Source organism: Lithobates pipiens, unplaced genomic scaffold (assembly GCF_037356315.1).
Source record: "Lithobates pipiens isolate NorthernLeopardFrog02 unplaced genomic scaffold, aLitPip1_a1.2 Scaffold_19, whole genome shotgun sequence".
Lineage (NCBI taxonomy): Eukaryota > Metazoa > Chordata > Amphibia > Anura > Ranidae > Lithobates > Lithobates pipiens.
The window spans coordinates 199,450,077-199,462,116 of record NW_027507764.1 but is presented as its reverse complement, the minus strand read 5'-3'; the positions used below and the strand labels follow the sequence as shown (position 1 = coordinate 199,462,116).

The 12,040-nt window shown below is 41.4% G+C and overlaps 1 protein-coding gene across 2 annotated transcripts in view; it reads left to right on the top strand.

Annotated features, from left to right (window-relative positions):
• The window catches only part of NT5C3A (5'-nucleotidase, cytosolic IIIA), a 77,791-nt gene extending 66,517 nt beyond the window's left edge, over nucleotides 1-11,274 (top strand). For both annotated transcript variants that reach the window (XM_077491617.1, XM_077491618.1), the window contains exons 6-9: nucleotides 563-652; nucleotides 2,421-2,583; nucleotides 7,788-7,988; nucleotides 10,754-11,274. In XM_077491617.1, coding sequence (XP_077347743.1) covers nucleotides 563-652; nucleotides 2,421-2,583; nucleotides 7,788-7,988; nucleotides 10,754-10,855 — 556 coding nt within the window. In that variant the 3' untranslated portion in view covers nucleotides 10,856-11,274. The remainder of the gene's footprint in view (nucleotides 1-562; nucleotides 653-2,420; nucleotides 2,584-7,787; nucleotides 7,989-10,753) is intronic.
• The last annotated feature ends 766 nt before the right edge of the window (nucleotides 11,275-12,040 follow it).

The window sequence follows — 12,040 nt, the reverse complement described above, 5'->3', positions numbered from 1 at the left end:
GGTTGGGACTTGAACCGAAGACCCTAGTGATGCCAGTCAGAAGTACTAACCGCATAGCCACCATGCTGCCCCCTATCTGACTCTGTTTGTTTTCTCCACTGTAATTTTAGGTACATCAATGCAGAGAACCTAACTGCAGTTTATTTTAAACATTCAGAAATACCCCCCCATACCCTCATATGGCCAAGACAAGTTGGGAACCTTTCTTTACATGGTGTGCGGCTTTACATATATATGTAAATGAATGCTGCTGAGACCTTCGTTTTTATCAACCCTTAAAAACAGAATAATTATATTGCTAGCTTGCAAGGGTCAATGCTGAGAAGTTATTCTTTTGTAGTGTTAACATTTAGGGAATTACCCTCTCGCTGTGGATTTTTCCCTAACTAGTTGTAGATGGGCATGGGAAAAACACATGTATAGAGAGGTAATGGTGCTGCACTCCCCGGGTATGTAATATGGGAACATTCCCCCAGAGGGGTTTTTGAGCAGCAAAGTAAGTAAATAGTAAATGGATTTCGTTTATGACTTTTTTTTTTTTTTTTATTTTTTTTTTTTACAGGTATACAAAATCACACGCATTATTAATTGAACAGGCTTTTCAGAAGGACAAATTGGCAGAAGTTGTAAGGGAATCTGACATTATGCTCAAGTAAGCAGGATTTTTTTTTCCATTGTATGTAGAGTTAAGATGTGGGAAACCATAACATGGCTGTATCTAGGTTTTTATGTAATCGACTTAAAGCGGACCTTCAGTCGTTTTTTCAGCTTTCCATCTATTAAATCTTCTGCCCTTGTTGTTTTTAACTTTTGGATAGTCAAACATTTTCTTCCTGCCAGTAAACAGTCTGCGTTTAGGGTCCTGATGCCAAATTGGGAATGGGAGCAGTGAGCCTAATGGGACTTCCTTCATGAGGATGCATGGAACACCTGTGCATGCCCATAAACACGGTCCTCACAAGAGAGCTGTAGTAGAGCCCGTGTGAGCAAGGCCTAAGTGACTATTCCCGTGGGGGCAGTCCCATTAATGTAAATTGAGATGCAGCGGATGCATGGTCATAGCCGCTGTTCCCAAGCTGATATTCATGCGAGTGCACGGCCCCAAACGCCATGTGTGTGATAGGGGTCTTGCATCCACACAGATGTCAATTTGGGAACAGCAGCTGTGTCCTAATTAACATTAAAGCGGCCCTTCAGTCGTTTTCATCTTTCCATCTATTAAATCTTCTGCCCTTGTTGTTTTAACTTTGAATAGTAAAACATTTTTTTTTCTGCCAGTAAATACCTTATACAGTCCAATCATGCACAGTTCTCTGTCTATCTTTCATATATATATATATGACACACTTAACACCTTCCCTGCCCCCTAGTGTTAACCCCTTCACTGCCAGTGACATTTTTACAATAATCAATGCATTTTTAATCGTGTCCGCCATGTCGCAGTCACAATAAAAATCACAGATCGATTTTTACTAGTAAAAAAAAAAAAAAATAATAAAAATGCTATAAATCTATCCCGTATTTTGACGCTATAACTTTTGCGCAAACCAATCAATATACGCTTATTGTGATTTTTTTTTTTTTACCAAAAATATGTAGAATACATATCGGCCTAAACTGAGGAAAAAATTTTATTTTTTATATATTTTTGGGGGATAATTATAGCAAAAAAAGAATATTTTTAAAAAAAATTGTCGCTTTTTTTTTTTTTGTTTGTTTACAGCGCAAAAAATTAAAATGATCAAATACCACCAAAAAGCTCTATTTGTGAGAAAAAAAGGCTGTCAATTTTGTTTGGGTGCAACGTCGCACGACTGTGCAATTGTCAGTTAATGCGAAGCAGTGCCGAATCGAAAAAAGGTGCTCTGGTCAAGAAGGGGGTAGAATCTTCCGGGGCTGAAGCGGTTAAAGGGACTGCCTTTACAGGGATGCACAGAAAATGTGCATCCCCATGCATGTAAACACAGCTCTCGCACCTTGCTTTACAGACTCTCGCCATGGTGTGCAGCTTCACATATATTTGTTAATGAATGCTGCTGAGACCTCCGTTTTTATCAAACATTAAAAAGAGAATAATTCTAGTACACCTGTGTGAATAAGGTCTAAATGTGACAACACAAATTAAAATATGGTAGTAAGGCGTCCTTTAAATGTACACACACCGTGTTAAAACTCAATGCAAACAATCCGTTGTTTGTACCTATTTTATGATTTACGCTTAATATGGCTGGGTCATCTAGTTGATGTTTGACAGTATCTCTATCTGTTGTTTTTTCATTTTTTATATTCTATGACTTGCTAATTCAATGATTACTTTATACAGAGGATATAGTGCCATTTATTTATTGACAGCCTATGTAGTATCATTTTTAAAGCCATGTCCACACAATAAATAACATTGATTTTCTTTTATCTTGCAGGGAAGGTTATGAAACCTTCTTTGATAAGTTACATGAGCACAGCATACCAGTGTTCATTTTCTCAGCAGGACTCGGGGATGTATTGGAAGAAGCAATACGTCAAGCTGGCGTCTACTACCCAAACATCAAAGTCATTTCCAACTTTATGGACTTTGATGAAAATGTACGTTCAACGCTTCCTCTGTGAAATGTGCATTGTTTTTTTTTTTTTTAAATGTCTGAAAAGTCCTGAAACAATATATCTGCAAACAGAATATTTAAAATTGTGTTTAAACCAACCTTTTTAGTTGAACATTTTTCCATAAACTCACCAACTTAGAAAGGAGCTTTGTATGTGCAGGCTAAAAAGAATGACCTTATTGGATTTCTTGTTGGATTCAGCACTTACTAGATTTTTTGTGGTCTGAAAGAAGAGTAGTGAAGCGATCCAATGCCAGGATTCGTTCATTTTCTGTTTATCATGTAATGTTCAGGTTGCAGAAGGCTTTTCTCATTCAGTAGATATACAGTTGGATATTGAGCAGCTTAGATGGCCAATACAGTTATGTAAAATCTGCGTTTGACATTGTATGTAGTCTGTGCACATCTTTTCCATGTGAATATGTTCACTGGGGCGGTGCCGCTTTTGTTGCGGTGAATAAAAAATCTTGCAGCATTTGGGGAGCTATAAAAGTGCACCAAAAAATGCACCTTCCCATTGAAAAACACAGTAAGGCTGGGTTCACACTGCTGCGGGGGGAGATCCGGATGTGATTTGCACCGCAAATCACATCCGATCTCCGTAGCGATGCGAGTTCAGCCATACAGATAGTATGGCTGAATTCGCATCGCTCCCGCAGCAAACTCGCACGGGACCCTTTTTTTGGTCCGCAACAGAATCGGATCGCATGGGGGTTCACACCATGCGATCCGATTCCTGTGCGAGTCGGCAGATCGCACTGCGATATGCGGACGGATCTGGGGGTGTCATTAACATATCATTGACACTCCCAGCCGTCCGCATAGGGCAGTGTGAACTGCCGGCGGGAGTAATGCGATGCGGGAAAACGCAGCGGATTCGCGGCGTTCCCGCATCGCAGCGGTGTGAACCCGGCCTAAAAGTGTGGCAAAACCGCACTCATATGTGTTTTTTTTGGTGCAGTTTTTGAGTCACGTGTCCTTTTAAAAAACGCACCGCAAACACGGTATATGTGTTTTTGCCGCGGATCAATGTGAAAGTAGCCTTAGTGTTGTCAGTTATGGAGAGGATCTCCGGGTAAGAAACTTTACAACAGATTTACAAAATAAAATTTGTTTAAGAAAATTGTATACAGAGAGCTATGATGCCAAAATACTGAAAAAATATATATTGTGGCTGCTCTATAACTATAGAGCAGCCTTTCTCAACCTTTTCAACACAGAGGAACCCTTGAAATAACTTTCCGGTCTCAGGGAACCCCTGCTAAAACGTACTATATCTACAGAAAAAAGGGGAAAAATGTATCTACAACTCCTGATACATTAGTATAGTGGGAAGGATGCCCTTACACTTGTGGTCATTGGGAAGAATTAGCCCCTTACAGATAGATAAAAAGATCAATGGTGTCAATGGAAACTTATCTAAGCCCTTGTACACACGGTTGGACATTGATGTTGCATACACACGGTCGGCCAAAGTTGTAGGAAAAAACAATAGTTCGGAATGTGATGACGTTATTTCGTTACGTCGGGACTACGTTCAGGCTAGTAGCCAATAGCTTTGGTCTAGGAATTTGATCTGAGCATGCGTAGCACTTTGTCCGATCAGAATTCTCTACAAACGATCGGACAAAGTCCTATCGGATCATGTTGTTGGAAAATTTTATAGCACAGCTCTAAAACTTTGTCGGTCGGATATTCCGACGGAAACAGTCCGATGGAGCCCACACACAGTCGGATTATCCGACAACACGGTCCGATCTGACATTTTCCATCGGAATGTCCGACCGTGTGTACAAGGGCTAAGAGGTAGAAATTGTTCATTGCTCAAGGAACCCTTAGAAACCTCTGTAGGAACCCTAGAGTTCCATGGAACCCTGGTTGAGAAACCCTGCTATAGAGTATTGGTTATATATTTTTACCTGTGTATGTGATTACCATCTCACTGATGATATACGCTTAGTTAGTCTTATTAAGAGTTTATCGTTTTTCTAGATAGATTTAACCTAGGTGTTAACCCCAAGACTGGTGGTTGTCAACTTATGAGGTATAAGGTTCCTCAGCTGACATCACCAAAGGACTGTACATTATATTCAGTGCATATATTGATAGAGAAGAAATGTCAAAGACTGTGGAAATACTAAATGAAATGATGGTCAGAGACTTTGGACCTGCTCCCGATGTGGTTGGAGGCTGGTGACATGCTGCAGAGAGAATATAGACATGTTATATGAGGTTCGCAAAGATCACTGCTTTTACCCCTTTAGAAAGTAATGTTTCAAATCCCACAACAGCTTGCTGGAGTCCAAAGGCCACAGAACAAATACCAAAGGCTGCACGTGGCCCTTAGGCCATAGGTTGGACACCCGGGACTTAGAAACTGGAGCAGTGATGCACAGTCATTGTGCAGAACTATTAAACAGGAAGCACAGCCTTCCTATACAAGCGACTCTGGCTTCCCTCATGTATGTATATTACATAGTATACAAAGAGACCAGTTCTTTCAAGATATTTACACTCGTTGACAAGATTGGTCAAAGTAATTTATATCTTTAAAGTGTTTCTTCACCGTTCGAGAAGATTTGTAAACCACCCCACCCCCGATCCAATGTACTAACCTCCTGCGATCCTAAGCTGTCAGGGCTCCTGTAAGCCACTCCACCCGTCTGGGGGAATTGAAATGCCTGCTGCTGTCTCTCCTCTCCATCCACTCTTGCTAGGATGGACCAGACGGATTCTGATTGGTCAGCACTGTCACATGGACAGAATCTGGTCCGTCCTTGTGGACAGAGAGGATAGGAGAAGAGAAAGCAGCAGAGATTTCAAATTCCCGGACTGGTGGAGCTACTTGAGGGAGCCCTGACAGCTTAGGATCGCAGGAAGTAAGTACAGTGGGGACCGGGGGGGTGGGGAGGGGTCCGGGGTTGGGTCACCATTACAGATTTTCTGTAATGGTGACCTAACACTTTAATTCAATTGCAAAAAAAGAGACTGTAGTTTTCCTTTAACTTTCACACTTGGACAGTCCAGCTTTAGGCATTTGGGCAGCGCTGTTATTGGTTTTATTTTTTAGTATCCTTTTTAATTTATTCGATGGCTATTATTTTCCAGCCTGGGGATGGGAAGGTGACCAAGCTGTATTGCTGAGCTAAATGTAAGGTAAACCACCAAATAAACAGGAAAATAGATGGGTTTCCGGTTTTGCTGCACAACCTCCTGCCCTGAAATGGCTTTTGACCAATAATTCAGAGCAGCCATTCTTGTGATCCCTACACTCCTAATAGCCAGTAAGGACACTTAGGTGGTTTGCTGGTTTCTAGCTGCACAGCCCCCCTGCTTTATGTTTCTCAAAAGATTACTTGTTTCGTTAGGACAACATTGCAGTGTGGAAAATGTGTGTAAATCACAAGTTTCAGGTCTTTTGCCAGGTAAAACTGTAAGCCTTCAGTATTTGTGTATTAAAGCGGAGGTCCACCCTAAAGTGGAGCTTCCGCTCATTGGAATCCTCCCCCCCTCCGGCACCACAATTGGCACCTTTCAGGGGGGAGGGGGGTGCAGGTACCTGTACAGTACAGGTATCTGCACCCACTTCGGGCGTAGATTCTGCAGAAGGTACGCCCCTTTCCGCAGAATCTACGCCCCTTTCCGAAAGTCCCCCGCTGCCTGCTGGGAAACACACGGATCCCAGAGACAGCGGGGACCATCCTTATTGCGCAGCGAGACTCGCGCATGCGCAGTAGGGAACCGGGAAATGAACCCGAAAGGCTCCACTTCCTGATTCCCATACCCAAGATGGCGGCGGCAGCACCCGAGAGACGAGATCGGCTTGGGGTGCCCACATCGCGGGCGCGCTGGCCGGGTAAGTGTCATTATTTTAAAAGTCAGCAGCTGCAGTATTTGTAGCTGCTGGCTTTAAAAAAAAAAAAAAAAAAAAACGGCGGACTTCCGCTTTAAGCAGTTTGTCTGGAGATTCACTTTAAGTTAAGAATCTAGGTGTCGGGCTTGAATTTCAGCTTTTCTATTCTTTCGTTTCATATTCATGTTAATGTATTACCAGGAATATTATCTTTTTATAGACTCTCTTTTGGTTCCAGATAGTACATTGCTGTTTTTTTTTTTTTTTTTTTTTTATCGGTGAGTTAGAGTACCGATACTTTTGGTCACATACTCACCGATACCAAGTACCAATACTTTGCGGTGCGATTTGCGTCAATACAAAAAAATTGGCGAGAATTGCACTGCAAAGAATCACATTTAATGTGGTGTGATTCCTGTCCGAGTTGCATGCGAGTTTCCCCCACTGCTCGCGTGTGTGTTTGTAAAAAGGGAAATGTGCCATATAGTGGGCAGTTTATAAAAAATTTTAGAACTCACAGTACATATCTGGCCAAATGCAAAATCTTCACGGAGGCAAATCGCGGCCGCTGGAGAAGTTTCATGACCCCTGTGGGTATAGCACAGAAGTGATGTTCAGTAGCGGGTGGACCGTCTCTACATTTCCAACCCTGTGAGCATCTCCAGCGGCCGTGATTTGCTCTCATCGGTGGAACCAGTAGTGAGTAGTGGGGGGAAATTGCATGCGATGCGGACAGGAATAGCATTACATTTCTGTTCAAATCACATGGGATTTTTTTTTTTTGCAATGCGAATTTCGCCAATTCATTTTGTATTGATGCAAATTGCACCGCAAGGTATTGGTCTCGGTATCGCTAGTGCGTGAGTGCCGATACTAGCGCAAATGCTTGGAGTGCATTCCTAATACTTAGTATAGTATTTGTCTGTACAATAATCTTTGTAGTTTAATTTTGTGTAGATAAACATGCCTCCTCTATAGATGATTGAGATAAAAAAACAAATATTAAAGGAGAAGCATGGCCAAAGCTTTTCTGGCCATAATTCTCCTATGGATCACAGGAGTGCAATTCATTCTAATGCTAAAGCCCACTATTGGTTGACATCATTCCAGGCTCGGGAAAGATCGTATAGTCGAGATCCAACCAGTCCCGCCTCTCTGTTTAGAGTGGAGGCGAGAACTGAGCAATCAGCAGTGTTGGAGCGCTCCGTTCTCACTGTAGAGCTGGCAGGGGACATATGTTGTGGTTTTTTGTTTTGTTTTTGCCTTTTTTATAAATCTCGACCTTCTCTTTTAAGTTAGACCTGAAAATTAATTGGGCCCTTTTTTAATTGCAGGGAGTTATAAAGGGATTCAAAGGTGAATTAATACATGTTTACAACAAAGATGACGGTGCCTTGAAGAGAACAGAATACTTCAATCAGCTGAAAGATAGCAGTAACATCGTTCTTCTGGGAGACTCGCTAGGTGATTTAACTATGTCTGATGGTGTATCAAATGTGGAAAATATCCTCAAAATAGGATACCTTAATGATAAGGTAAGCAAATCGCCTCTGCATTAGTTTGTGCCTTGGCATTGTGCAAGTGACATTTAGATGCCTGTAGGATTCATGTTATGTTGTATACTGCGTTCTTACGTTGAAGTAATTGGTCTATGGGTTTGAAAAAAAAAAGAAACCTTCTACGTCAGACTTTAGAAGCAGATTGGAACAACAATATAGTGTCTTAAATTGAATTTTATTAAACATAAATACGTAGACATAAGCAATATAAAATTTTATAAAAAAGGTATCGTCCATTGATGATGCATCAACTCTTTATTTGGGTATATGTAACGTCTGTCTTTTTTGGCCATTGCGTGGCCATCAATGGACAATACCTTTTTATAATTTTATATTGCTTATGTCTACTTGTTTGTTTAATAAAATGAATTTTTTTAAGATAATATATTGTTTTTCCAATCTGCTGCCAACGTCCAACCTAGAGGGTTTCTTTTTTTCTTTTCCAATGAATTTTACGGATGTAGCACATGAGTAATTCACTTTAAATTATTACACATACATAACATAACATATGCGTCTATGGGTTTGCTTACATTTTCCTCCAACACGTGACTGTTTAATGGGTGTGTAAGTAAAATTACCATTTTAAGAAAAAAAAATGATGTAATTTTTGAAAAAAATGGCAGCAAAACGTCTCAAACGGTGTAGCTATCACCTCTTCTTTTAACACTCTACAAAAAATCCTTTAGCAGGTAAGTGTTCACAGAGAGATATTTAAAGGCCAGTTAAAACCTTCCGTTTATATCCACTACATACATTCCAGGTGACTCAAAAGAAAAAATATTCATTGTCTTACAGTTCATTTTCTTTCTGAAGCAGCCACAGCCTGAACAGTAAAGCCTGCCCCCTGCCAATATGCTGCTCTTTGTGGAGAAGGAGTGGTCTTATTGCAGAGGTCTGACATGCCCTCCACTGACTGACTCTAGCTCTGCAGTAAGTAATGCCTGGTGCACACAGGAAGTTTTTTTTTTTTCCCAGGGGGCTGAGCAAAATATTTTTTACAAATTGCTGTAATAACACATCCTATGTTAGTGTGGTGATCTCCCTGCTGAGCTATATTGTGTTCTGATAGGGGGGCTGACTCCCCCGTCAGAATACAGTGATTGTATAGGAGGTGTACACATGGGCCAAAAGTTGGCTGGTAACTGCCTAACCAACTGTTTCAGCTGATTTTGGTGTGTACCTAGCTTAAAGCTGCTGATTGGAGAACTGTGACTCAGCAGGAGGCATGTCTGACTTCTTCTTCAAATAGATCATGGCTTCCATGCACAGAGCAAGCCTCTCACTCTGCAGTCCAGGGCATAGGTCTTTATACTCTGGTGTTGGCTGATTTTACACTTGTGGTTTGTGGGGCAGTAAAAACAGGCAGTTGAGTCACATTTTTTCCTACCCCCTTAAGACAGGGTCGTACACATGCCACAGCAAAAATTATGCCCCAGTCACGTTTAGTGGGCAGTACCGCAGCAAAATAATACCTATTCGAGTGAAAGTTTGCGCATACAATGCACATGGTTGCAGCACCGTGGTTCAGCATTTACTGGGCTAAAACAGGTAGCGAAGAGGCACAAGCCGTTAGTGTGGAGGACTATTTACCACCTGTCAAATATCTCTGAAATGTGATCCACCACACATTGCTTTTCAGAGTCGCGATGAGGGCTGCCACAAGTGTCAGCTTAGCCTAAAGGCCCATGCACACAATACGAAAATTGGATGGAAAAATTCCTATGACGAGCTGGCTGCAGATTTTCAGATCATTGGTACAGTTCTTTCGACAGCCGATTTTTGCTTTTTCGTCAGACAAAAGCTGGATGTGCAGACTATAAACTTTTTGTTGGATGTGAACTCAACGTCCAATTTTCAGACAACGCATGCTCAGAAACAAAATAATACATACAAAATGATTCAACACATTACGTCACTTCTAACTTCGTATTCTGTTGTATGAAATTTTTCATATTGTGCGTAACCTCTTCACTTTCGACATGAGACTAGCTTGCCACAAAAAACGGACGTTCAGTTGTCCGAAAATCTAAAGCGTGTGTACCGGGCTTGAGACTTTGCACACCTTTTTGTTTTGGTGTGCCTGGATTGTATCTATCAAATATAAATGAATAAAGTTCCAATGGGCTTTTAACTGTATGTACCGGTAATTGCTTGCAGTTTAGTACAGATGGTATAGAGCTTGGCGTGGGTAATGGCCACGGATAGTCCAATGAAAGCTTGGTGTGAGACGTTGACTTGGGGTCCACAGAACTGCAGACTTTATAGTGCTGTGGGATTAGCCTGCGTCCACACTAGATGTGGTGCGACTTCACAGCAAATTCACTGCGGATTCCGTACCAAAAATTGCAACCTGTTCATGCGAACCGATTGTGGGGTGTATGTTAAGTTGACAACACCCCGAAAACGGTTTGCAAATGCAGTGCAATTTTCAGAATCGAATCACGTGGGTGTGAATGCCCATGTAATCTGATTCTGGTGCGGACAAAAAAGGGTCCTGCATGAGTTTGGTGCAATTTGAGCCATACAAATCCATGGCTCAAATTGCACCCGAGGCAACGCATTTAATTCACACACGAATGTGCTGCGATTCCTGTACGTATTACACACTGTGTCCTACATCGCATCAGTGTGAACACAGGCTCAAGGAGATGAGCATTATAAAAAGCAACACTGTGAGCAAATATTTAACAAATTGCGCTGTAGAAGGTTTTTCTAACTTTTTTCTTCTTTGCCTCCAGGTAGAGGAGCTATTAGAGAAATACATGAACTCCTATGACATCGTTTTAGTGAAGGACGAATCTCTGGATGTGGCCAACTCCATCCTGCAGAAGATCCTGTAAGCTTAACTGGATCTCCAACCCTCACTACTGACCAGCTGTGCTCTCAGAGCAGAGGGAGATTTACTTTATTTTTGTTAATTTAAAAATATTTAATACAAACATTTTAGAATTTCAAAGCACCTTACTTTCGGCATTGTGCTGCTTTCCTCCACAATTTTATTATTTTTCTACTCCACAATGCCCATCGCCTTCAGCCGAGATGGGAAGCCTGTGTGCAAGCGAGGTTCACCACAGATCTAGAATGGGATTCTTTCTTTCTGTCTGTGAAGACTAGATGGTAACTGTTTTATTTTCATATTCAGTTTTAGCTGTTGTATTTTGTACAAGCATATTTTCCAAAGGCCAAATAATGTTCTGAAGTGCTGTTTGTACAGTTTTGTATGTGTTAATGTTCCACTATAAAATATGTCAATTAAAAATGTGTTGGTGGGTTTCATTTATTTTGAAATAAATTATTTTTAACCATGAAAATTTCAGGCCGGGGGGTTGAAGTGGTGAATTCCACCTTTTTGGGCTTCCAATCCAATATTTGAATTATTCAAGCCAAATTCCTTTTATTTTTTTTTAACCAAAACAAAGTTTATTGAGCATGTGCAAAAAGATTACATAAAAATACTCAATCAAAGAACGGTGCAACAGGCACCAAACATCATTAAAAAAAAAAGATACATTCCATGTCTGACATATCATATTGAAATTGCAGTGTACACAGTACAATGTCTACCTGTAGTATAGATACAAATACCATAAGGCGCCCAGAGGAGCGTATCGAAGAGGCAGCGGCCCAACCTCCTCATGTAATCCCAGAGACCTAACCCTCACAGCTGTAAGTATTTTCCAGCCACCTATCCCATATTTTGTGGAATTTCAGTGGGCATCCTCTATTCGAATAAATAATTTTTTTGTAAGGTAAGGTACGGTTAAAGCGGGAGTCCACCAGGACTCCGCGTTTTTTTTTTTTTTTTTAAAAGCCAGCAGCTACAAATACTGCAGCTGCTGACTTTTAAATAGTGACACTTACCTGTCCAGCGCGCCTGCGATGTCGGCACCCGAAGCCGATCGCTCGCTCGTCTGGCGGGTCCTGCCGCCGCCATCTTGGGTATGGGAATCAGGAAATGGAGCCTTTCGGCTTCATTTCCCGGTTCCCTACTGCGCATGCGCGAGCCGCGCGGCGCAATCCGGACG